Raw genomic sequence first — 26,861 nt, 5'->3', positions numbered from 1 at the left:
GACTGAAGATGTAAGCTTGAGTCTGAAGCCCAATTCCAAAACCGGTCAATGGCTAGAGAGCCCTCAGCCCCTCCCAGCCAGCGCAGTAGGAGAAAAGGCCAAAAGGTGGGGAGAAATAAGTGCTGGATTCAGTCTCCTAGTCCCTCCTCCAGGCCGAAACCCCAAAGGTGCAGGTGCAGAGTGAGGGAAAGCCAGGAAGAGCTGGGAAAGGAGTTTTCACGCCCTGGCTCCTCTCTGCAGGTTGGTGGAGGTGGGGGTTGTGAACAAACCACACAGACCGGCCCCAGCAGAGTGTGTGCATGAGGGGTGGCTATTCAGCGAGAGAGCCCGGGCCAGCACTCCTGCCTGGACAAAGGGGACCCTGAAGACCCATGGGGGGGTAGCAGAGGCTGCTGATGCTGAGAGCCCAAGGTAGGGGTGAAGGGAGGTTGCCAAGGAGCCACAGGTGCACAGCCCAGCAAGGCACATAAAAGTGGGATGAGGTTTGGAGAGGGAGACCGTGTACCAGTTGACCCCACGCATACACGGGCCCCCCACTTTCTGCCTGCTGGAGCCCCAGGACTCCCTGAGCTCCCTTGCCCTTCCCCATGTCTCTCCATCTGCATACATCTACATAGCAGACAGTATCCAGTGCAGGAGGTCTCTGCAAGCTGAGAATTCATCAGACCCGGCTCAGCCCCATGAGTCTGTTTAAAGCTCCGCCCATCCCTCTGGCCTCCTCATGGGGAAGATCAGTCCAGGTAAAGCAAACAGAGAGGCTGCCTGCCCTTCGAATCCGCATGCCTCAAAGTACCTTCTCCGACCCCTTCGTGTTGCCGGCTGGCATGGGGCTGCTCACTTTTTCTGTGATGTTGATGGGGGGGTGGAATGGCACGCAGACCCCCAGCCTGTTCCCCCCAACCCTCCTGAGGCTCTTGGGAGTCACCTGACTTCCTCAGGATCTTGGCCCGCTTCCGCAGCTGGGCCAGCAGCAGGCCTAGGAGACCCGAGTCCCGGAAGATGTCGGTGAAGAGCAGGTCCCTGCCGGCTATCCTGAGGACACTCTGCAGGGCCACGAGGGTACAGGGTGACTCGGGGCTCTCCTTGATCAGGCACTGCACCTTCCTCAGGATCTCATGGGGCACATAATGCAGCTCGAACACCAGGGCCTCCAGCAGCTGAAAGAACTGCTTCTGCACCGGGGCCGGCTTCAGGGGCACAATCTCCACGAACTGCGAGATGGGCTGCAGGGTCCACTCCAGCAGGAAGAAGTTGCGGGCATTCCAGGTCCACATGGTCCTGATGGCTGACAGGACCTTGCTGCAGAGGTCAGGGTTGCTGGCTTTGTGGAAAACATTCTGGAGGACTTGGAAGGCCTGGAGATTCTTAACGGTCACCCCTGCAGATGAAAGAAGGAATAATCCTGCAGGTTATTTCTCCTGCCGGTGCCTAGAAATACGTGCTTGCATGGCCATTGGGAAATAGTGTTCAGTTTCTATTTTCTAGCTCCTGTGGGTAAATGCCTATCAGAAGTCCAGGAAAGCCAGCTGCCCAGAGTGTGAGCAAGGTGGGGGCTGCATTGTCCAGGGTGTGGTGGCTCACCGAGCGCTGGAAATGTGCCCACCCAACTGAGATGGTCCGTGCTATAAAAATACACACTGGTTTCCAAGACATAGCACGAAGGCCAAAGCAACGCCATGAATAATTATTTATACTGACCACATATTGAAATGTTAATCTTTTGGATATAGTAGGTTAAATAAATTTATTATGAAAGATAAACTGTTTCTTCATATTTTTAAAAAAATATGGCTACTAGACCATTAAAAATTATGCAGTATGTCTTGCATTATATTTGCATTAGGCAGGCCTGGGCTGGAGGGTTGGTTTCAATCCATTAAAATCAAATGATGTTGGGGCGCCTGGGTGGCTCAGTCGGTTAAGCATCCGACTTCGGCTCAGGTCACGATCTCAGGTCAAGACTTGTGAGTCCGAGCTCTGTGTCAGGCTCTGTGTTGACATCTCGGAGCCTGGAGCCTGTTTCAGGTTCTGTGTGTGTGTGTCTCTTTCTCTCTGCCCCTCCCCCACTCTCTCTCTCTCTCTCTCTCTCTCTCCTTCAAAAATAAATAAACATTACTGAGGTCTGATGGGTATGGGGGAGAGGGAAAGGGGGGTGATGGGCATGGAGGAGGGCACTTGTAAGGATGAGCACTGGGGTTATATGGAAACCAACTTGACAATAAACTATTAAATATTTTTTAATTAAAAAAATTTTTTAAAAGAATGAAATCTGGCCATGTGTAGCAACATGGATGGAACTTGAGGGTGTTATGCTGAGCGAAATAAGTCAGGCAGAGAAGGACAAATATCATATGTTTGCACATATAGGAGGATTAGGAGGAACCTAATGGAGGACCATAGAGGAGAAGGAGGGAGAAAATAGTGGGGGAGAGGGAGGGAGGCAAACTATGAGAAACTCTTGAATGCTGAGAACAAACTGAGGACTGATGGGAGTGGGGGGGAGAGATAGGGGGGGGATGGGCATGGAGGAGGGCACTTGCGGGGAAGAGCACTGGATGTTATATGGAACCCAACATGACAATAAACTATTAAAAATAAATAAATAAAAATTTAAAAAATTTTAATTAAAAAATTTAAAGAATAATAAATAAATAAATAATGTTAAAATTACCAAGCAAAGTCAGTATCATTTCTAGACAAGCAGTTAAATAAAGATATCTTCTGAAGCCATCGCCTCCTCTCACTCCATCAGAGAACTCCTCGCCTCCAGCCCTTTCTGCCTCAGACCCAGAGATGTTTCTGAAACTCATCTCTGGTCCAGACACTTCCCAGTGCGTCTGCTGGAGTTCTGTCCAAAGGCCCTTCCTGAACCGGCCCTCCAGCCTTGAAGCCTTCACACTCCGGTCATTTCCTCAGACCCCAGATATTTGGGTCCCCATTCTCTCCCCAGGCAGTACTTTCTGCCATTAAACTTCCTCCTCTTCCTTCCCATGTGGGCAACCCCCTCTTAGCCTTGAAACCCAACCCGAATTGGGCATTGTGTGCATGGTTTCCTGACTAACCCTGACAGACCTGACCCACCTGCCTGATGCATTAATCAGCCCGTAATGGAGGACCTTCTCATTCAGGTATGCGTGACAGTCTCTACAGAGGAATTTTAGGGAGCAGATAGCTGCCTGGCCACACGGGTGCCTCACCTGGGGCAGAATGGCTGCTGCACAGAGCTAATCAATCAAACAATCAATCAGGCTGAAAGAACTGAGGAAGGCTGACTCCCAGGCTGGGTGGCTGTTTCAGGGCGGTCAGCCCTTGTATACAAGCACACGTTGCAGAGTAAGTCATGCCAGAGGCGGGGGTGGAGACCAGAGGCTCCTGCCGTTACCAAGAGGGTCTTTGCCCTTATTAAGCAAACCTTTCTTCTAAATCCCACCAAGACATCCAAAAAAGTCTAAAGGAGAGATTTTAAATCCACAGGTAATCTCCGCAAAGGTGTGACAGACAGGTGCCAAGTGTCGGTTTCCTCACAAAGGTCGGGGAAAGACCTGGGTAGCATCTGTCAGGGCACAGCACCAGCCGTTGCCAGGCCCCCGGAAACATAAAGTGACCCACCAGAATCCTCGTGATGGAACTTGAAGCCTTCCAGCTGAGGGTACGTGACACTGTCAAAGACCTTCAGCTCTGACCTCCCGCAGGTGGTCAGCCACACCAACAGCTCGAGGAGTTCCTCCAGGTGGGGGTCCACTTCAGTCTGCGCCAGCTCGTACCTGCGGGAACAGATGAGGCCAGCTCCCTGGGCTTCGCGGGCAGGGCAGCCATGTTTGCTCACGGTGCTGCTCACAATGATGCAGGGGCAATGCAGGTCTCAGCGCTGGTGGAGACCCCAGAGATTTCCACCAGTTCGGCACCAAAAAGGCAAGGGGAGTGCCCTGGATGAAAGTCACTCTGTTTGCACATGTCAGCCTTAGGTATAAGGATGTGCAATCACAATGCAGAGAAACCTGTGAAGAGCTCCAGTATTTGCACATGGGAAGGCTGCTTTCTGTGGCTGAACCCATCCCAAAAGACTTTGCACCAGGAGAGCAGGGACACCCTCAAAATGAGAGATTTGATATTTCAAATGGGCAAACAAATGTCTTGGGAAGTAATCCAACTTTATTAGACTTCCTTATGCTTATGTCAAGGTTGAGTATTGTTTGCATTTTTAGCCACTTAAGCGTAGATGGGTGCCTTACTCTTCTTGTGAAGAAGGATCTCTCTCTCTCTCTCTCTCTCTCTCTCCCTCTCCCTCTGCCTCTCCCTCTCTCTCTCACTAAGTCTTATTCCAGCTGTTATGCCAAGAGCAAAAGTGGTTGCAGGTAAAAAAAGAGCTGAGACAGGTCCTTCCTGTTACTCCTTGGAATAGGCTCATTTCCCCCTCCTGTCTTCTACAAGAAATCTGGAGAAAACTAACCATCTATTTAACCAAAGAAATGTTCAAGAACTGCTATGACATGGACCTCTATGGGAGCAGTAACCAGCTGGTCATGATCCAGCCTAATGTAAAACATGGCAACTCCATAGGAACATTTATTCTTGGTGTGCCTTTGGAGGAAGACCCTCAAGGTGTTGCCATTTAATCACATCCTTTTGGGGCTTCAGCCCCCTCATCCAAATTACCCCTCTAGACTAGAAACCTGGCTCTTCGGTGAAGTCTGTGGAGCACAGTGGTAAGCCACACCCCACGGATGAGAAGGGCTTCTCATACTCATAGAGCAAAGTGCAAGGGAATACATGTGGCTCTGCCCTTAACCAGCTTTCCCCAAGAGCAATGGAGAAGTTGGAACAATCAAGGAATTTCTTCAATTTTCATCTCTGGCTTATCCAATCCTTGGATCCAACCTGAAAATAATATGGCAAGGCAGAGTGGAGGAAATTAGTCCTGACCCAGGTCACTGGTGTCTTTATTTGGGTTTCCCATGGTCAAGGATTTGAGAGAGAGAGAGGTGGTTTATTTGGGAATTGGAGCAAATAATACTACTAGGGGAGAGGGCCTGAGAGGAGAAGGGGAAGGAAGCCAGTACAGGAGCATTATCAAGCAAGTACCTTGTTGAGCAACTGGAGTTTAATGGATGTGGGGGCTCTGGGAGGCAGGGGAGAGATATCCCACCCAAGGGGCAACTTTGCTGGGTATTTCTTCATCAGCTCTTACCAGTCCATGGTTGATGGCTGAGTCCAAGGTTTGCTGACTGCTCAGCAGTTCCAGCCCCCAACCATTTCAGCAGAACTGGTTACAACAGTCTCAGAAAGCCTTCCAACACAGAGCTGTGGGTTCTGAGAGGTGGCTGACAAGCCAGCATGTGTGCACATGATAATACCACCAAATGAACTTGGTAAAACTACCATCGCAATCCCCATCGGTTCTCAAAGGAAGTGGCTCCCAAACCCCGATGCACTGTGAATTATTTTTGCAATAAAAGTCTCTCTGCCCATGTTCTATGGAAATTTGTGTTTCAGAAGACATTCAAAGAAGTCTCAATATCCCTTTCTCCAAAGCGACCCAAATGATATGGGGGAGCTAGACTTTGCCAGTGTCTTCCCCACCAAGAACAACCACTTACCGAAGCAGCACTTTGAGGAGAAGAGGGTAGCCCTCCCCATTCTCGAACTCTAGGAACAGAGCCGAGGAGATGGGGTAGGAGTCCTTCACAAAGCCCAAGATGAGGCTCACAGACTCGCTCACCTCGGGAGCAGGGAGAGCATCTGCGAGCTTGGAGAGATTCTGAAGGGACAGTTTGATGCAATCCATAGCTGCCAGAGGAAAACAACCCTGTTAAGTTTGGAGGCAATAGCTTTTCTTCCACAGTCATTCCCTGCCCACACTCCTTTATATATCAAGACGTAAGTGAAAATTAATTCAAAATGTTTTCATGCTGGGTCTTGAATCAAGAGGTCTTCCCCATGGGAAGTGTCATCCTAAGAGCCACACTGTGCAGACCCAGATAGAGAGCAGGCAAAACAGGAAGAGGAAGGAAGCCTCTTAACTGTCTGCTCTTAATCCCCAGCATGCAGGAGGGACCGGGCCCATTAGGTAATGGGATAGAAGATGAAAGACCTGAGCAATGAGAAAGACCTTCTTAAGGAAGCAACACTGGGAGATGAGCAGAAATCAGCTTGAGAAAAAGTTCAGGGAAGGAAACATGAGTATGGAAGAAGGTGAGGGGCAAAAAAGATGGTGTGTTTCAGCCACTAATGTATCCAGGGGCTTGGCACCCAGAAGTGCGGGCCACAGGGGAGGGAGAGGAGCAGGGCCAGCTCATCTGTGGGCCCTGGCTGTGGACCTCGCTGGTTACCCAGAGCTGTGAGAAGTCAAGGGAAGATTTGAGTCAGAAGAGAGATGTCACTGGATTTGCACTCTGATGGATCACTGTTTTGAGGGCTCTTTCACCAGAAGCCTCTTCTGAGTACCAGGAAAGCAACGCCAGTGGATCAGCAAAAGCGTCCACGAGAACTTGACGTATCACATGCTCCGTCCCCCAGCTGTGAGGCTTCAGACACTCCCCACAGTCTGCACGCCAGACAGGGCAGCCCTAAGAGCCACAGGCTTGGCAGGTGACCACCAGGCCAGCCCTTATTCCAGACCTTCTCCTCAACCTGTATGCCCATGGAAACTACCCATTCCCCTAAGGGGGTCCTGGGCACTGTGCTCCAGGCAGCAGGCTCCCCGCCGAGGTGGGAATTTTATTTTCTAGCTATTGTCTTAGACAGGCTAACAGTAATGACAGTGAGAGACCCCTGTCGTCAAGACACACAGCTTTGTCCCTGGGCTCTCTGACTCTAGCCTATGGGGGTACCTGGGTTGCTGAGCATCTTACGACCAGCTCAGCTTGAGGCCATTACCACTGGGCCCTGGCCTCACTGGGAGCCTTGATTCCCTAAACTGGGGCAGACTTTGGGTCCTGGGCTCAGTTCCGAGAGGGCAGTGGGCTTGCTGAACTTGGCCAGCTCTCACCAATTGATGCCCTCTGTCTTGGGAAACCCCAGAAAGATGGCAGATCACAGAGCAAGGGGTTGGTATTCCCATTTTACAGATAAAAGAACTGAGGCACACAGGCACGTACATGCGGGAGGTCACTCAGCTAAGAGAATGGGAGGACAGAGCTGGGGTCCACAACCCAGCAGTCTGGCCCCAGAATCTACCACCTTAACCCCTACATATGCTGCCCAGAGCAGAGCCTAAAGGAGATTGGGCATCCCCAGGCTTAGGATGTGGCCGTCCTGTTTGTGAGCTGGGGACCTTGGCAAGTTCTTGTACTACTCAAAGTCTCTGTTTTCCCCATCACAAAATGCCATTAATGTCCATCTCAAAGAGACAGATGAGATAATATACAGATTATCTGTGGTGTGTCTGTTTGATGGTAAATGAGTTCCCCTTTCCTTCCCTCCTCCAGGGGAACACCAAAATAAATAATAAAAACACTTTCACAAAGGAAACCAAGAAAAAGGGTCATCGACTGGGCACAGGTGGGCATCCGTGAAGATCCTGTTTATCCATCTCTTTTTTCGGTTCCAGGGTCTCATTGCAGAAAGTGGGCCCATATCCCACCCCTGGTCTCCTGGGGCCATACCCTGCAGGTATTCAATGATGCCAAGGTTCTGGGCCTTGGAGATTGCCCTCAGCACACAGAAGGTGGGCTCCTTCCAAAAGCGACAGCTGTGCTCCCGAAGACAAGTAGTGGCAATCACGAGGGACTGGAGCTCATTTCCTGATAGAAGTCTCTCCAGCCCCTGAGACTCACTGCAAATGTTCAGCAACATCTGGGGGGGTAAAAAGATGCCTAGTTAGGAAGCCTCCTTCCTATAAGTAACATTTCTTCCCTTCTCCTGAGCTCTGAGGGTAGGTCTCAGGGCAAAGGAAGGGTTGTATGGGTCACCCCCTGCCCCAGAGCAGTATGGTCAGCAAAGGATGACAGGGCTTGGGCTAAAGGCTGCACTCCTAATCCTCTGCAAGCAGTTGTCACCCTTTCCAAATCAGAAAAACAAAGAAGAGTTTGGCTTAGAGAGGTGCCCTTTTACATAGACATGCAGAAAAAAATGTCATCAAAGATTAAAGTACAGGATTCACAGAACCCAGTGCTATTTAAAAAGAGATGTGTTCCCAGATCCCTGGTTGGCCATCAAACTCTACTTCTCCTAAGATATGAGACAGATCCTATAACTTCCTCTCTGGACCTTGTGCCCCCACCCATCCAGCCTCCCTATGGCTCCCAGGGGGGCTTCCGGTTCTTTCCTGCCAGCTGGGGTAAATCATGGCTCACAGAGTTCTGCACAGACTTAGCCCTGCCTCCTCTCTGACGCGACTGTGTGCAGCCCTCTCTTTGGCTCTTAGTGGTCTAACTGGAACTCCTTCAAGTTCAGCATATGTGGAAAGCTGTTTCCATCTGAATCCAGGAGCCCCTTCTAAGCACAGAGACAGAATCCTAGCTGAGCAGCCATGAAGCTGGACTCCAGATCCCACCTGCTGGCCTCTCCTGCAGGTGGCCATGGCCAGGTGACCCTTGGCATGGATGACTACTTCTGCGTCTGTCCCCTCTCCTCCCCCTTCACACCTGCACCCTGACCTTCAGCTCCTGGTCAATGCCATTTCCTCAAAATACTCTTCTTTTATGCTCTCCTATAAATCAGGTCCCTTTGTCCTCATTTCCCAGCACACCTTTCCCTTTTCCTCCAGAGTACTTAAAATAATGGACACAGTGAGGCACCTGGGTGGGTCAGTTGGTTAAACTTCGGACTTCGGCTCAGGTCATGATCTCAGGGTTCATGGGTTTGAGCCCTGCATCGAGCTCTGTGATGACAGCTCAGAGCCTGGAGCCTGCTTCGGGTTCTGTGTCTCCCTCTGTCTCTTCCCTTCCCCTATTTGTACTCTGTCTCTCTCTCAAAAATAAATAAACATTTTTTTAAAAAAATGGACACAGATCCCCAGTTATGTGATCCCTTCCCTTGTTTGGCTTCCCCAATTCTCTATCACCTCTGGGAGAGAGGGTACTAAGCTTGTTGCTGGGACAAGCAGTCTGTCACAGAGGAGCATGTGGGAGGAGCTCATATACTTTGCGGAATGAAATAAGGAAAACCCTAAGGAATACGGACATGCCCTAGCACTGTGGCTCCCATTCTACTCATTCACGGACAGAACCATGAAGGCAAGGCTGCACTAGTTCTCTGTGGGACACTGAAAGCCACGTGGTAAAGACCTGTCAACGTGCCCAGTACCACATCCTAGCCACCACTTCGAGTATGATTTGTATACAGATAAATGATGCCTCAGTTTCCAGCAAATGCAGCTTAAGGGATAACCTACCACAAGTAAACTTGTGGCATAACCTCTGGCAGTGAGGATTCGCACTTGCAAATGAGTCTGAAATGGATGTTAATGAGAATGCACATGTACAAAGCACAAATGCATTTGGAAATTCACAAAAGCTCTGAAGCACCTGCTCTGTGAGACACTGTCTGAGGCACTGGCCACTCAAGGTTGAGTAGGACTTAGGGCCCTCCTTACCCTCCCCCCAAGGTCCCTTCCTCCAGAGAGGTAGGATTAGTTTTCTGGAGAATACAGCAGGAAATTGCATTTGATGCTTAGTGGCCGGAGATAGCTTCTGGGAGGGGGAAGGAGGTGGCATCATGAAGTAGTCTTGGCAGTCAGATTCCCAGGGTCCCAATCCCAGCCCCCCACCGACTATCTCTGTGACCCTGGGGCCATGTTTACTCACCATACTTTAGTGTTCGTGGAATCACAACTGAAATACTAGACACATCCTGGGATGGACGAGAGGGCTCAGGGAGGGGACAGATGGGAAGCTATGGCACAGGTGGGTACAGGGAAGTACTTAGAAAATGTTGGCTGTTGTTATGCAAGTGCGGTTAGCGCGCTTGCCCTCAGAGGAGGCAGGGGCCAGAGACGAGAGGTTCCAGATGCTGGGGAGGGCAGGCAGGGCCCAGGAACGCAGCCTGGAGGAAGAGGAGCAGCACACTCTTCTGGGGGCTACGACAGAAATAGCGACACAGGGATGAAATGAGATGGAAAGAGAAGAAAAGGCATTTTCCAAATGCAGAGGATCCTGCATTTGCAGAGAGCATGGGGGTAGACCGATGAGTTGGCTCTCCGGGAGGACAGAGGGGCTTCAGGACCAGCGCCGAGAAAGACGGAAACACCTCCAAGCAGCAGAGCTGGGTCTCGGCCCAGGGGTGTGGAGCCCTCCTCTGACTCACCTGCACAAACATCCTTTGAACTTGAACATCGTTCTCAAGAACCTCCTCCTTTTCCAGAGGAAAGACAAAGAAGAGGTAAAGGCACTGTAGGAGCAGAGCTGGAAGCCCGGATGCAGCGACTCTGCCCAGCGTCTCCTGCAAGGAAAGAGCAGACGTGACCCATGGCCACAGACCCCATGGGACACTTGTCCAACCCAGAGCGGCACTGTCCTTTAGCCAGGAAGAGGGATAACTCTCTGTGGGCAATGCGTTCTCAAGTAAGAATGGGGACAATCATAGGACCCACCTAGGGTGGCTGTGAAGATTAAGTTTCTATGAAGTGTACACTATGTGCTCAATAAACACTGCATCTTTTGTAAGATAAATAATAGAAAGGAAGAAAAGGAGGAAGGGAGGGAGGGACAGAGCAGAAAACAAGGGTTTTCCTAAGTGATCACACTACTGATTTGGGTAGTCGCCTCCTGATTAGGGAACTGGGCACTCAGGAGGCCGTGGCCAATAACAAGTGCAAACACCTAATTAAGGACCTGATCAGCACCCTCCCGTCCCCTTGTTCAGATCTGAGACCTTGCCAAGAACAAAGCAGTCCTGCAGGAGAAGACTGATAAGTAGGGTGGCCAGACAGAGAGTAGAAGACAGGAAGTGGGCAGAGAAGGGAACAGCCTGAGTGTAGAACTTCCTGGAGCCTTTCTTCCCGACGCTCTGCCTGCAGCTTCCCCAGGGTCACTGCAGCTCCAACGTCTGTGCACGTATGTGCATGTGAGCACGAGCAGCACTAATCTAAAGCCTACTGTCCCCCCAATTTCCCACCCAAGTAACTAATATGACAGATATGGTGGTAAAATGAGAAAATGAGAATGGAAGAATGTACAGTCTGGGCCGGAACCAGGAATATGATGCAGGTTATTGGTCCCACCCTTCTCCCTCAAAGCTTCCGGTGCAGGGTACCATCGGCCCCTGCAGTTGACACCTGGCTCTGCTGTGACCCTGCCCAGGGTGGCTCCACTGTCCTCCATGCTGCACCGGCTCCTCTGGAAGCCAATCGCTGATTTGTCTCACCGCTTTTAGGGCTGGCTGCTCACCATGGAAAACAAGCCCTTAGGTTACTTTTTACTACCCGACTATAAACAGTCAGTCCTTCCCTGGGGACAGAAAAGCTCCTTCTCTGGCCTTTGGGCTGCTGTGCTGACGGAGGTCCAGGCAGTTCGTGCAGAGGAAAGGTCACATGATCCTCCCTGCAGTTAACAACTGCACACTGAGCTCCTCTCATTGTTTCAGATGCCCGGCTGATATCTGCGTTCACTGTTAGCCTCGGGGTGGCCGCGCCCCCATCTGGTTCCTGCTGTTCCTGATGCTGAGCACTGGCATGTGGTGGGCACTCTCACTAGACAAATGAGTCTCTGGGTCTGCCCTGCCCAGGGCCTCCGGCCATTTCTGCTGATAGCCACAGCTGCCAGGGACTGCTTCTGCCTACAAGGACACCAGCCATCAGCCATCCAGTCACAGGGAAGCCCCAGGCCCCCAGCATCATGGCGGAGGACACGTGCACAACCAGTATGGGCACCAATGGGAAGGGAAGAAAGAGAAGCCAGCCTCATTTGGGTACTGTCTCCAGGCAGGCACGGGCAGGTGCCTAAGGTGGACTCCCTCAGTGTGAGCCTAGCAGAGGGCAGTAAAGAGCAATGGCTCAGAGCACGGGCTCTGGAGTGACACATCAGTCACAGAGGATGCTAACTAACGTGGCTTCATAATCAGACCCAGGGGGCTGGGGGAGAATTTATTGACCTGCATGGGACATGCAGCCTGCCCCGCCACAGAAAACAGTCCATACACATCGGCCACTGTTAATCCCTGCACTGACCCTAGAACGAAGGCATTATCCCCAATTCTAAAATTAGCCACACAACAGAGTCACAGAGCGGTGACACAATTTGCCCAAGGTTACACACAGCTTGTCAATGGTAAAAAATAGGATTCAAATGTGGATTTCAGATGTTAAGTCCCCATGTTCTCTATCAGAAGGAAATTACGGCAGGAGAGATGACAAATCAGTATCATGGGGAAAAAGACACTCCTGAGATGAACCCCTGCCCTTTGCTGGGCCTTCCGCGGGACACAGATGAGGAGCTCCCAAGCTGGGGCCTGGGGAGCCTGGAACTTACCGAATTTGTCCCCGTGAGCACGTATGCCGACTTCAGGAGCAGGTAGCCATCCTGATCCACGTCCCCTTTCCACCGCAGCAACTGCCCTGCTGCCTCCCTCGCTTGCTCTGAGGACAGCGCACCAAGGGGAGAACATGTCATCAGCAGGCAGTGCAGGGACCTGCCCTCCCAGCTTGCCCTCCACTCGGCCCCCTTCCCCGGCAAATGTGCCTTAGCATCCTTAGGGGACTTCTGTCTCCTTTCCTCTCCACAGGGCCATCTGAATCTCTACCAAACATCTCACACTCCTCCAGATTAATCTGCCTGGAGGATAGTCTTTATCACATCACTACTGCTCAACAGCCTTCAGTGGCTCTCCATTACCAAACCATTACAAGCTCTTCAGCTATGGGACTTCTCACAATCCAGCACCTTTGCCCCACTTCCTGTGTCCTCCAGCCACCACCCCACCCCCACCCGCGACATTGCAGATTCCTGCATTCTACACTGTGCTCTCCTTCCCCCTAGAATTCCCTCCTGCCCCTCAGCCCCTCCGTGAAACCCTGTCCGGCCTCCAGAGGTCTGCTAGCCCCCCTTCCCTCCTCTGCTGGCCTTTCCCTTTGTTCCCAACATCCTCCGTGACAGAAGTGAGCCTGTAGGGTTCTCCGGAAGGCACCGCTCTTACTCCACTAGAGAGCGGAGAGTGGCTTTGCAGGAGTCCTGTGGGGAAAGCGCAGAGCTCTTTTGCTCTCCATACAGTGCTCCCTTACCTGCAGGCTTTCCCACAAGTGCCTTCTGTATTGCTTGAGCAAGCTGGTTAGAAATATCTTCTGCCAGGCTTTGGAGACTGGGGAAGCAGTTGATCCCCACAGAGTTCTCCCAGGCCTGAAGTGCAATAAAGAGGCTTCCATCAGAGAAGTCAAAGCCACAGAGCAAGACACGCAAATCACCTTGCCTCTCTCCCTGCCAGCCCAAACCAGGGAGTCAACTCGCTGTCCCCGGTGTAGCCCAAAGGTCACCGAATCACCCACCCTAACAGCTTCCCCTCTATCCCTCCCCTAGTTGCTGTGACTTCTGCAACTTCCACTGAGCTCTGAACCCACATCTAACTGGACCCTGGACATCTGCCCCTGAACTTGTGCTCCTGAAATGTCAAATACACATAATCATAACCACTGCCTTCCTCCCAAATCTGCGGCATCCTGTCTCAGTGAATAGTTCTACCAAGCATCCAGTTGCCCCCATGGGGAATTCTAAAGGCAATTTTCTGGGCCCCCCTCTGCCTCATGTTCCTTACCCCATCGACTGCTACATCTCACTGATTCTTCTCCTGAAAGTGTCATGTTTCACATATCTGGTGTAGATGTAGAGATCTTAGTTTTAGTCATGCAATTATTTCCTTTAACCAATTCTAAAGAGTGGGATTGCAAGTTGCAAGAGTGTGCTTGCTATTTTTTTTTTAATATTTTAGTGCTTTGGTGCACCTGACTAACTCATTCCCCAGAAAACTTTACCTGATTAGCCTCCCCAAGGGCCTCCATGGGAGAGGACTAGTTTCTCTTCACCCACTGAGCACTGCCATACTTTTTCGTCTTAAATGAGACAACTTACAAAAGAAAAAATATCTCATCTCAGTGGAAGTCTTGTGATTACTGAAGTAGATGAAGACTTTAAATGCTTCTTCAATTGTCTGCTTTTACCCTTAGCCTATTATTCTATTAGAGTTTTCACTATTATTTATTTTAAAAAACTCTTCACATATAAAAATATTAATCCTTGGTCCATAGTACTCTAATGAGTTTTTCAAATTTATCATTTTGTCTTTTAATTTGGTATTATTTGCTTTGGCTATACAGAAACTTGAAGTTTACATGAAATGAAATTTCTCAATCTCTTCCTTTTTCTCTGGCTTTAGTCCCAGGCTTAGGAAATTCTTTTGAGTCCAAGTGGTTGTTGCCATTTTTAATCTCCTCTTTCTTTTTGTTTTTTAATTCTTTCAGATTCTTTCTTCTCTGTTCCTTCATTATTTCTATCTTATCTGGTCATCTTTTGCCTTGGACTTTTTCATTCATTGTTTAGGATACTATTTAATAGAAGCCAGTAATTTTAGAATTCTTGTCATTAGAATCTTCTCCCTTTGTACTATTATGTTGTCACAGGCAGAGTTTACAAGTCCCAGGATAAGGAGAGCTCTCTCCAGACCAACAATCAGAGTAGAGTGACTATTCTTGGCACGAGACTTAAGTTCCTGGCAACTTCACCTTCCTGGTTTCCACCTTTTCAGGAAGGGAGGCTGCTGGGCATGTTCCTGGCAATTAGCAGCCTCAACAAAATGCCCTTTTGCTGGACTGCATCCACAGCTCCCACTCACCAGCCACACTAAATTATATCCCTGCCCAAAGCTGTGACTGAGTTTTTTTAAGCTGAGCTCCTCCTTCTAGAAAAGGTGAGGAAACCACCAAAACCCCAGAGGGAAATGTATTTCCTTGCTGTAGATTCTATATTTATTAAAAAATAAAAAAAAAAAAAAAAAATTCTATATTAAAAGATGTTACATACAAAGGAAGCAAGACACAGGTTGAGTAAAAATATTTGCAGTGCATGTAACTGACAAAGTAACCAGATCCCTACAAATTAATTTTAAAAACCCTATTTTTTTTTAGTCAAGCAAATGAAACACGTAACTTATAAAAGATACAATCAGGGGTGCCTGGGTGGCTCAGTAGGTTGAGTGTCCAACTTCAGCTCAGGTCATGATCTCACGGTTTATGAGTTCGAGTCCCACATCGAGCTCTGTGCTGACAGCTCAGAGCCTGGAGCTTGCTTCACATTCTGTGTCTCCCTCTCTCTCTGCCCCTCTCCCACTCATGCTGTCTCTGTATCTCTCTAACATAAATAAAACATTAAAAAAAATTTTAAGATGTAATCAATAGCGAATTACTAATAATCAGGAAAATGCAAAATAAAACTACAATGAGATAGTCATACTTTTCAGGTTGGTAAAAATGTAAAGCCTGACAATAACAATTGTGGGAAAAGTTAAGAGACCAGGAAACCCCCATGCTCTACTGACGGAGCACAGCTTGAAAAAAAAAAAAACCCTTTGAAGAGTATCTAACCCAATCCAATAAAGTTAGAGGGAGGCACATCCCATGACCCAGCAATTCCTTCCGAGGTATATTCCTTATAGAAATGCTGGCACATGTGTACAAGGAGACATGAACAGGAAATACTGTGCACCTTATTTGTGATTGTGTAACACTGGGGAAAACTGAATGTTCATCACTAGTACAATGAATGAATGATTTGTGGCCTATTTCTGTAAGGGTATTATATAGAACTGAAAAAGAAACAAGAGTTACATGTATCAATAAGGATAGATCCAGAAATAGAATGTTGAGTAGAAAAGGAAATTGCAAAAGTACATTACAGTCTGAGTCCAGAAAAACCTGTGAGTTTCACAGTAATATCACTTATGATTATTAAAATATGTTCATATCATTGTATAATTAGATCTCTATTTGGATATGCATAATATATACCATGTCTATAAAAATGTGATATATATATACCTACATATATATACTATACCTACATATAACTCAGCAGGATGGGGATTTCCATTAGAAAAGGACAGAAGGGGAATGAGCACTAGAATGCATACATAAGTGGCTTTAGTTTATCTGAAATGTTTTATTTCTTTTCTTTTTTTAAAAAAATTTTTTAATTTTTTTTTTAAATTTATTTCTAGGAGAGAGAGAGAGAGACAGCGTGAGCAGCGGAGGGTCAGAGAGAGAGGGAGTGACAGACTCTGAAACAGGCTCCAGGCTCTGAGCTGGCAGTCAGCACAGAGCCCGACGCGGGGCTCGAACCCACGAACCGCGAGATCATGACCTAAGTGAAAGTCAGACGCTTAACCGACTAAGCCACCCAGGCGCCCCTGTTTTATTTCTTTTCTATGGGTGGTGAGTAAATGGATATTTAATTTGTTTTGGACAAAGCTTTGCACCTGAAATTCTTTTTGTTTCTGCCCTATAATATAAATGGACTTTATATTATAGAGCTTCTGCCTTATAATATAAATATAAAAGAGTTGCTCCTTTGCTTTGTAATTAAAAGGAAGTGCATCAGAAATTTGCTAAAACTACAAACATGCTAGGTGAATGTTAAACACCACTGTACACAGTAGACCTTCAACAAATATTTGATAAGTGAGCACATGATTATCAAATCCACAAGATGCAGATTGATGGCCGAATGTAATGCATGCTGGTTCTGAGCCAAGGGCTGAGCCTAGCACTTACTTGCCTTGTTTTCATTAATCCTTACAACAGCCCTTTGAGATTGGTACTGTTAATGATTATTCCCACTTTACAGAAACTACGACTGAGGCAGGAGGGTAAGCCCAGAGAATCAGCTAAGCAGCAGAGCGAAGAGTTGACTTCTCTCACTCATACTCAAGTAGTATGTGCACACCCAAGAAATTTATGGCTACCACCTAGCAACCAGCTATCACCTGGAAACTTGAATCCCTGGAAAGAAAGAATTGGTCTTTCTTTTGGCTGAGAATTTCTCATAAGATTATTTCCTCCCCAGGACTGAGAACTCTGCTATGATATCTTTGTAACAAATTCCTGTGCCTCCTTCCCTGCACTGGCAAACCCTCAAAGACCAATTTGCAGGCAGTTGACTCAGAAGCATCTAGATCGTCTCAAGCAGTGGGATTCCTGCAGGCACTCCACAATAAAGTAAATTGGGCCACTGTGAGCTGAACAGTAATTGTACGCTCAGCCAGATTCTCCCAAGGCTCGGACTCCTTCCTGGGACCACAAAGGGCACTTCTGGAGGCCATGTTAACTCTTTGGGGCCCCTGGGGTGCTGTTTGATGCACAGAAGCAATCATTTACAGAATGGTACCATGGAGACCCCAAAGAGTTAAGGCTGTTTCCAAAAGGACCTAATTTTTCCCAAACTGGGACTTCCATGCTGAGAGAATATTGCTCAATATTTTAAAAAAATTTTACTCACATTATCTAAGCTGCACCATCATGCCTTGTGGCTGTCTCTCACACGGAAGAAAGAGAAAGGAAAATGACGCTGTGGTCCCCAAAGGAAAATGAGGAATGATAAAAGCTCTTGAGGGGCTGGGGGGAAAATCCAGCTTCTGAGTGACAGGACCCGGCTGGTTTTCAAGGATGGCTACAATGTTACTATGCCCTCATTACCACAGAGTTTGTAGGGTTGGTCCTTACTGGAGTTCAAAACATTTCAGAGACTTTATGTGAATTTCCTCTGCTAGTGTAACAAGGTGGACCCTCTCCTTTCTAAAAACTGATGTATCAAAACTTTGCTAACACACCAAAAATGTTTCTCTGAGATGGAAGTAAACCGTGATGCAGGCGCCACTCAGAGGTTGGATAGGTCAGGTGTGGGGGAATGGGCTTAGGAATCCCCTGGGGCTTAATGGGTTAACAAGGCATAGGGAAATAAAAAGCCATAGGATGCTCACACCCCACCCGAGCTTGGGTAAACAGGATTGGCACCCTGAGAATAGGACTGTCCAAAGACACCCCAAGAATAGGGAGATGCTGAACCCCAAAAATAGAAAGGGACAGGCAAAGGCCCCAAAATAGGAATGGGCACAAAGTCTCCCAATACAAAGGTATACGAGGTAAGCGAGATTCGACATGCAGGGCAAAAGTGCCCCTCAATTTAGTCCTAATGCAGAGAAGCTGCTTTCACAGGAGAAAGGGGCCAAGTTAGGCAAAACAAGTAAATTGGACTATAGACCCCTGCGCTGCAGGTGATGCAGCCCAGAGCAGAGATGGGTAACAAGAGAAAAGGTGTCTTGTTAACCCTGAGGTTATTTCCCCCATCTGTCTTCTCCCCTAGGCTGGCTAAGATAAACAGACACGGTGCCTCCTATCTGCCATCAATAACCATCTGCCCGTCTGCCAGGCGGCAGGATTTTGTTTTATATTGACCCAAACCCCACATAGTGTATATCTTCAAAAAAATCCCTTTCCCTCAGGCCCATAAGTTGATGTTCACAGTTTCTTTGTCTCTTTGTGCAAGCCCATCATGTTTGTAAGCCTTCTGATCCTAATAAATATGGGGTAAGGACCCTTATTCGGGGCTCCTGTCTTTTCCTGGACATGAGCCATCTCTCTCTCCTGTTTTTTAATCCTGCATCCCACTCTCTTGCTAAAATAAGGGAGGACTTTAGACCCAAAGTCTACGACAGTCAGGGATGGACAAAGAAGTGTATTTGCCTTCACTGTGCCCTCTGGACCCACTACACTTGGGAACTATTATTGATCATCCTTATTTTTCTATTTAATGTAACTTCTTTCTCTTCCATTGTCAGTTGGGTCCACATGTGGCTTATGTTAGAATGATGGGCCTCACTCAATGCCATAAACTCTGCACCACTGACACGGCTGTTAGTCTAAGAGTACCTGTACATATCTGTGTATCTGCACACGTGCACACACACACCCCTGCACAAACACACTCACTTCCAAGAACAACTGACTTAGTGTTCATTCCAATCCCTCCCCGCTAGGAAATGAATGATTCCTTCCACTGTTACCCACTGTTCTGGCTATAGATTGCTCTATAATAATCACCCCAAATTTGAGTGGCTTGTTTTCCTCATGGATTTGCAGCTGGGGCAGCTAACATCCACTTGCAAGATGGCACACTCACATGGCTGGCAAGTTTGGTGCTGGCTGTCAGCAGCAAGTTCAGGGCTTTGGTTCCTTTACACATAGGCTTTTACTCAGGGCTGCTTAGACCTCCTCACAACGTGGCAGCAGAGTTCTAAGGGTGATAGGAAGTGCCAAGTGACAGGAAGAGGCTGCAGGTCTCTTACAAGCCTGGGCCTACACATGTCACTTTGGCCCTATTCCATTAGCCAAGCCATCACAAATCCACCCAGACTGCAGGGGAGGGGATGTAGATGTCACCTCTTGAAGGGAGCAATGAAGACCCATTCTTAGCATCTGTAACCTACCACATCCACAGATCTCCCTTTTCCCCCATGTGTCCCACACCAGGTTGTCTGTGTCAGACAGTGAGGAGTTTTACACTAATGGCCAGGCTTTCCCTATCTCGCTGCCTGTTTTTCCTCAAAGTACATATTCTGAGAACAGTCTTCAACAACTACGTCTATAGCTCTAGCTTTCCCCATGTTTCTTATTTCCCCAAATATCTCTGTGCAGTGTGGGGACCTGAAGTGGTTGTTTTTCCCCAAAAGCAAACTCAACCAAAGGCCAGAAGGACCTACCCATGCCTTCATGGTGGGACCTACCCACCAAGAAGATGAATGCCTTCTTCTCCTGGTATGAGATCCTATGATAGGAAGGGTTCTAGAAAGACCAAAGCCCAAGGCTCCTGGCATGAAAACAACAACAGTCCACTGAATCCTTCCTAAAAACCCTGTTCTGCACACTGAGAAGTCATTAGCCCTGTGCTGCTTCCTGTGTGATGCAATAAAACCTTCTTGTCTGCAAAATCCTGTAGCTATCTAAACATCACATGTATAGGGGATGACACCCTTTTTGTACCCAAGGGGAACGTGGATACTAGCCAGGCAGAGCCATATGTCCACTGAGTCATGGGACAGGGAAAGAATCCAAATGAGTTCTGCTCTACAAAAACCCTAGCATTGCCCGAGGGAGCCCAGGGGTGAATGACACAGACCTGGCCAGATCGTCCAGGTTAAGTGCCGTTCCTCACTAACAACTGGGTGACCTTGGCCAAGTTGTGCGACGTCTCTAAACCTCTCTTTCCTCATTTACAAGGCTGAGATAAAAATGGCACCCTCTTCATGGGGTTATTATGAGGGCTTATAAACACTCAACAAAATGCCTTAGTTTAGGTAGTTAGAGCTTGGTGACTATTACTAGTGATTATCTGGCTAAGAACTCCTCCTTGACATATGGAGAGGAACGAGGGAGACTGGTTGGGGGGGGAGAGCCTATATTTCTAGATGAAACTTTCTTTCTGACTCATCCTTTCAAAGCAGTTCCTTGTCGGGGGTCCGATGCCCTGAAATTCCATTAGGCTCTTCCTTATTACCAATAGCATAACCCAAATGTTGAGTGGGTTCACTTTTTAACAACCCCACAGCTATTCTTCACCTTGGGAGGCAATGGGGCTAGAGGTACTACAGAGCCAACCAAGTGCATCCTTGTACTTGCCTAGCAGTTAATGCAGAGTTAAGGAAAACCTTGTGCTCCACTGTGGGCTCTGGGGAATCAAATGTGAGAGAAAGCCAAAGAGGCTAAAGGGAAGTTCTTTGGGAAGAAGATATGAAAGCAGCAGCTCTGAGGGGGCCTGCCACACAAAACAATGCCTGTTATGAAATCTCAAGACTCATTAAGTCAAGGTACGTGGCAGCCCCTCCCTTTTCCTCCACCCCTTCCCCTACCCAGCACTTGCACCTGCTTGCTTGCTCTCTCTCTCTCAAAGAAACAAACAAAAAACAATAACATTCCAGATCATCATTTTCCTTGGGCCCAAAGTGAAAAGAGTCAGGTATAGAGAATTGAGCTCCATCCAACAAAGTAGTCCAAGACTCTTTTATATACATTCAGCTGTCTCAGAGCCCAATGGGGGCATGGTTGCCATGACAACCAATGCATGACTAAGGCTTTAGCATAACTTTTGAAATCCTCCTATTTCCAAGAGGATTCTTTATAGACAACCTTGAAGAACACTGTTTTGTGGTTATAAAAATCAGAACAGAGTGGTTTCAAGGTTGACTTCTTATTCAAGGACCTGTATTCCAATGGATGTTTTTAGTTGTCAGATTTTATCTGCACTATACTGAAAAAGAAAGAAAGAAAGAAAGAAAGAAAGAAAGAAAGAAAGAAAGAAAGAAAGAAAGAAAGAAAGAAAGAAGGAAAGAAAGAAGGAAAGAAAGAAGGAAAGAAAGAAAGGCAAAAAAACCCCCAGCTTCTGATTTTCCCCATGTTACTTTCTACTACCAAATTTTTTTAAAGTTTGTTTATTTATTTTGAGAGAGAGAGAATTCCAAGTAGGCTCTGCACTCTGCATGGAGCACAAAGCAAAGCTCAATCTCATGACTGTGAGATCATGACCTAAGTGGACATCAAGAGTCAGATGCTTAACTGAATGAGCCACCCAGTTGCCCCCCCATTACCAACTCTTAATTAAGAAGCTTGAGGTCTCTGGCTCTGGTGGAGTTTTAGCAGTTAGAGCTTAACAGAAACAACATTTTTGTAGACATGTAGAGCTTAATAAAAGAATATAGATTTTAAGAAATGATAAAAATTCTGCCTCTGCAGGGTTCATCAGAGGTGAGCTCCAGGGACTCAAAACATACCAGATTATGTCAGCAGTTTGGGGTATGGTGGAAATGGTATCTCAAACTACAAACACACGGTTAGTATCCTAGAGGCTGGTGGAAAGGTAACAAGGACCAGGTCTGCTCTGCATGTGCTGGGAACTTTACAGTCATTACTTAATCTTGCCCTCACAGATTTCCAGCAAAGTGTTACTGATTCAACTTTACAGATGAAGAAACTGAGGTTCACCAATATTTAATCATTTGTTCAAGGATGCACAGCTATGGAGCCAGGACTTGAGACACCTGCTCTTTTTGGCCCATAAGCCCATGTGTTCAACCAATAGGGCCATTATGTCTCTAGTTGCAAGAACAGGGCCTGGGAGGCATGAACCACTATCGAAGTTTAGTAATAGGAACTGCTTGCTCTGCATGAGGTCACAAGCTCAACTGCCTACAGGTCAGGTAGCATAAATGAGTATTGTGTGTTGGGTGAAAGATATTGGGGAATGGGAAACTGGCAGAAACTGAGAAATGGAGACCATCTTCTGTCTAAAAAGGGTGCGCCTAACCATCTCCACCCAATTATCAGTATTGCATCTACCAACATTTTCAAGAGAAAACTGGAAATCTGATTTTCATGTGAAAACTTTTCACTTTGATAAAATGGCCTCGAAGTCATTGTCAGCCCCTACATGCCAAACAACACTAACTGGGAGTTATTTAGTGTCCTCCACACTCTGGATTAAATCCTCCATGACAGTAAAACCTCTATCTGTCTTCTTAACGCTCATAGCCCCCTGCACCAGCACTGGGTATAAGAGCTTAATGAATATATGTATAACAAATGAATGAACCTCAAATCAACAATCTGGAAAGACATAAAGAAGGACCAAGCCCTAGCTCTTGAATGAGAGTCCTTTCCAGAGCTATGGCTGCCCTGATGTGTAGGAAAGAGACAAGGCAGTGGCTGAAACCACTCACTTCCCAGCAAGTTTTGGTGGAGGGCAGAAGGTTGCTCACACTTTCCTTCCATAAAGCAAAGTTGACTTGAGAACTAGGGGAGACGAAACCACCCCCCAGAAGCTGGGGTTATCAGGGCAGGGAGGGCTAGGAAACCTGAGCTGTCTCCTAACCTAGTTCTTTTCCAGTACATTCCCTATGCCCCAGTTATCCAGTCTGTGAAATGAAATAGATGGGGCATAACAAGTCCAAAAGATGCAGGAAAACAATGAATTAATGGATGGTAAATTACTTGGTAAAATTTTTTACAGAAAAGCATGCCTAGAAATATCTCAAGAAGATTCCCATCGTTGGAGATCCTTAAATATCTCTGGTTAATAAGTTAGATGAAGGATATCAACAAGGGGGTTTCCCAATAAAAACCTGCCAAAATCTCCGTCTGCCTTAATCTAGTCTCAAATGTGAAAGGATCTCATATTCTCTGTGCTTTGAATGTAGCTATATGTTTTTTAATAACCCAAAATCAATAGTTAAACAAAAACTAAGTTCTCACAAAAAGTTTCCAATTCTGAAACTTAAGCTCCAATATATTCCTCTATAAAGCAGACCTCTTTGGCAGGACCTTTGCTCTGAGACAACAAAGGGAATCTTTTGCACCCAAACTGTCACCAGCTGCCACTGGTCAGAATGGCAGCCCAGTGCCTGGGCTTCCCTCATGGGCCTGTGACCAGGGTCTCCCAAGCCCCACTATTGGCATGCTGGCATTTGAGGTTACCCACCTCCTCTCTGCACCCCAGGAAACACATTCCCTTCCTAGCTTCAGAGGAGCTGGTCTTTCTCTTGCTCCCGTGTTGGGATTGTGATTGAACAATATAATTTTTTTAAACTAAGGAGACAGTATTACTCAAGAGCCAACTGTCCTTTCCAACTCTTCCTCATCCTGGAGATGAGCTTTGCTTGCATCTTTATTAAATAGCAAAACACTCCCCTCTAAGCAACCCACCAGGGACCACTTATGATGATATTAAAACCACCAACTCCAGCTTCCGATCATCCCAGAAGTGTTCCCCAAAGCACCGTATCATCTTATGGTTTCAAAAATAAGAATACCGACCTTTAGGAACAGTGGGAGAAGATTCAACAGGCTCTGCTGATGTTCAGCGGGGCTTCCGTGAGCCAACTGCTGGTATTCCAGAAACTTCCTTTCTAGCATCTCCCAGAGAGCAGTGGGACCCGGAGACTGCCCTCCATGTGAAAAGCCAGGCTGAGCAACATCAGGCTGGCCTTCATTTTTGGAACCTGGACACTCAGCTCTGTCCTCAGTCCTTGAAACATCTTCTGCCTCCATGCCTTAGCAAAGCAGATCTGAATTCAGAACAAAAAACAAAAATGTAAAGTCCTGTCGCAGCACTTCCTGATGAAGCTGATTGTGAGACAAGGTACTGTACTCATTCAGTTCAGTTCCTATTGAGGATGGTTCCTCTAAGAATATGAAACTGACTCAAATAGGAAGACTTTTTAAAAAAGAGATTCTGACTTACATGTGACTTATATTGACAATCTCACTTGTGTCAGGCATTGCTTGCTGGACTCTACACAGATTCATGAGAGAGATGGGCACTCTTATTTTCTCTATGTAAGGAAGGAAATTGGCTGGGCCAAAGGCATATGGGCAGGTAGATGTCCAGTTAAAATGCAAACCTTTAATATCAAAGCTTGTTTTTTATTTTTATTATGTGATGCAACACCTCTTTTAAAAAGCAGAGTAAGTAGAAGGGATATATGTAAACACCTCTCCAGTATTTGTACAAGCATGCAATTCTGTATCCTCAATTGTAACTTCCTCCTACCACATGAGTCTAAAAGGATATAGGTTTTTCATTCTCAGCATTATTTGGTTTATATTCAATATTTTTAGAGAACTTTGTCCTCAGAAAGACTCTAAACCCCCATGCTAACTTAAAGAGCTCCTTTATTAGTGCACACACGGGTGATTTGTGCAAGCTGGAGATCATGGGTCAGTAGACATGAGGACAAGAATGTATGCGATGAAAATAGCCAAAGATTGGGGCGCCTGGGTGGCTCAGTCAGTTAAGCGTCCGACTTCAGCTCAGGTCATGATCTCACGGTTTGTGGGTTCAAGACCTGTGTGGGCTCTGTGCTGACAGCTAGCTCAGAGCCTGGAACCTGTTTCAGATTCTGTGTCTCCCTCTCTCTCTCTGACCCTACCCTGCTCACACTGTCTCTCTCCCTCTCTCAGAAATAAATAAAACATAAAAAAAAATTAAAAAAAAAAAAAAAGAAAATAGCCAAAGACTGATTTGCCAGATGGGTAACCTTGAGAAGGCACCTTTATTTGCATCCTTGACTTTTTCAGTTGTCCCAGTCTTTAGTTGAGTCACGACTGACTCACAGCACAACAAATACTTGTTTGTTGTTTGTCAGGAGTACGGGAAACTCCAAGTAGAGCCCAGAATGTTCAGCTTTCTTATGAGAAGCCCTCTCCAGCCACAATGTCACCAGGCAGGACTCCATCCTGGAGTCTGCTTCGTGACCAACAACCACCAATCATGGGGCAGTGACCAGACGGGTGGGCACAGGAGATGGACTGGCCAATAGTTTGCTCTGGGCTACGACATCTGAGGGGGTATGTCACACTTTATTTTTAGCCCAGTACATACCCCCCTGCAGGCTAGAACGGGGGTGAACTAAGGGTCATGCGACCAGACGAACTATCCCTCTTTGAATCATTCTCCCCCTTTATGTACACAACTCCATGAGTCCCTGATGCTTCTTCCAACACACGCACTTACTACTTCATTTTCTTGTTACAAAAACCATGTAACAGTTCATGTCAAAGTAGGAAGGAACAGAGTATCAGGAAGCATATCAGGTATTGAAGTAAAAAGCAAACCGGCCTTGAAAATTCCCTGAGTGGACAAAATCAGTTCAGTCGGACAAGCAAAGCTTAATTTAACTTATTTTGCAAACCTAACTTGATCTGAATCATTTCTTGCTTAGACCTCTGAAAATCAGAAACAAAACTTAAACCATTTTCCAAGACTGATACGAGGCAACCGCTGACCAATTTCCTGTCATTTCAGAAAATTCTAATATTATAACCAATCACTGTGAAAAATAATCAGTGCCCTCTCCCTATATAAGCTGCTTTATAACAATATACCCCTGAGCAAAGTGTTTCCACTTGGCAAACTTGTCTTTTTTGGTATGTGCAGAGTCAGTTTTCACTGATTAGTACTTCAGTGATTCATTGGTTTTACTTTGGCTATTTCTGAGCCTGCGACACTAACTTGCCCCTTCCCAGAAAATGATTGTTGATATTCCGTGTTTATCTATGAATATGTTGTTTGATTTAAAAACAAACAAACAAACATAAGCATAAGGACACCGGGGTGGCTCAGTCAGTATCCAACTCTTGATTTCAGTTCAGGTCATGATCTCATGGTCTGTGAGTTCCAGCCCTACATCGGGCTCTGCGCTGATAGTGTGGAGACTGCTTGGGATTCTCTCTCTCTCCCTCTCTTTTTTCCTCCTCTGCTCGTGCACGCTCTCAAAATAAATAAACTTTAAAAACAACCATGCTCCTAATATTGTTGAAGCAAACTTTTTATTTATACTTTTTGCTTTTGATAGTTGGTTAGCTGGGGTTTAATAGGAGTTTTATTGGTTTCCTTTGTTGGGTTGACTCTCAGGGGCAGGTGGTGAGGTGCCACACATTCCAGCACAGTCTTCCCTGAGCTGGACCATGCTCCTGGCTGGCTTTGTCAGTTTATTCACTTATTTTTTAGCCTTCCTTTCCCCACTCACATTCCCTTCTTCCCCATCCCACCCACCTCACCTGCTTAACAAATGGGTCTTTATAAAACATGACATAGGCAGGGGGCTCCTGGGTGGCTCAGTCGGTCAAGCACCCAACTTCTGCTCAGGTCATGACCTCACAGTTCATGAGTTAGAGCCCCATGTCAGGCTCTGTGCTGACAGCTCAGAGCCTGGAGCCTGCTTTAGATTCTGTCTCCCTCTCTCTCTCTCTCTGCCTCTCCCCACCTTGTGCCCTCTCTCTCTCTCTCTCTCTCTCTCTCAAAAATAAACCTTAAAAAAAAATGACACCAGTGACATGATTTCTGAATACAGGCATTTTGAGTCCTTGAATGACCTTCTGCATCTTTTCTGCAGCTCAC

General features: G+C 47.0%; 1 protein-coding gene across 7 annotated transcripts in view; it reads right to left on the bottom strand.

The window, feature by feature from the left end:
• The window catches only part of WDFY4 (WDFY family member 4), a 290,261-nt gene that overhangs the window by 250,503 nt on the left and 12,897 nt on the right, over positions 1–26,861 (bottom strand). For all 7 annotated transcript variants that reach the window (XM_077746401.1, XM_077746405.1, XM_077746404.1 and 4 more), the window contains 8 exons: positions 23,777–24,027; positions 13,157–13,271; positions 12,408–12,514; positions 10,246–10,380; positions 7,605–7,794; positions 5,598–5,787; positions 3,610–3,764; positions 926–1,378 (listed from right to left, as the gene is read on the bottom strand). In XM_077746401.1, coding sequence (XP_077602527.1) covers positions 926–1,378; positions 3,610–3,764; positions 5,598–5,787; positions 7,605–7,794; positions 10,246–10,380; positions 12,408–12,514; positions 13,157–13,271; positions 23,777–24,010 — 1,579 coding nt within the window. In that variant the 5' untranslated portion in view covers positions 24,011–24,027. The remainder of the gene's footprint in view (positions 1–925; positions 1,379–3,609; positions 3,765–5,597; positions 5,788–7,604; positions 7,795–10,245; positions 10,381–12,407; positions 12,515–13,156; positions 13,272–23,776; positions 24,028–26,861) is intronic.

This window comes from Crocuta crocuta, unplaced genomic scaffold, assembly GCF_008692635.1.
Source record: "Crocuta crocuta isolate KB4526 unplaced genomic scaffold, BGI_CrCroc_1.0 scaffold28, whole genome shotgun sequence".
NCBI classification, from domain to species: Eukaryota; Metazoa; Chordata; class Mammalia; order Carnivora; family Hyaenidae; genus Crocuta; species Crocuta crocuta.
Note: the sequence above shows the minus strand (reverse complement) of the source record. Positions and strands in the feature narration are given on the sequence as shown.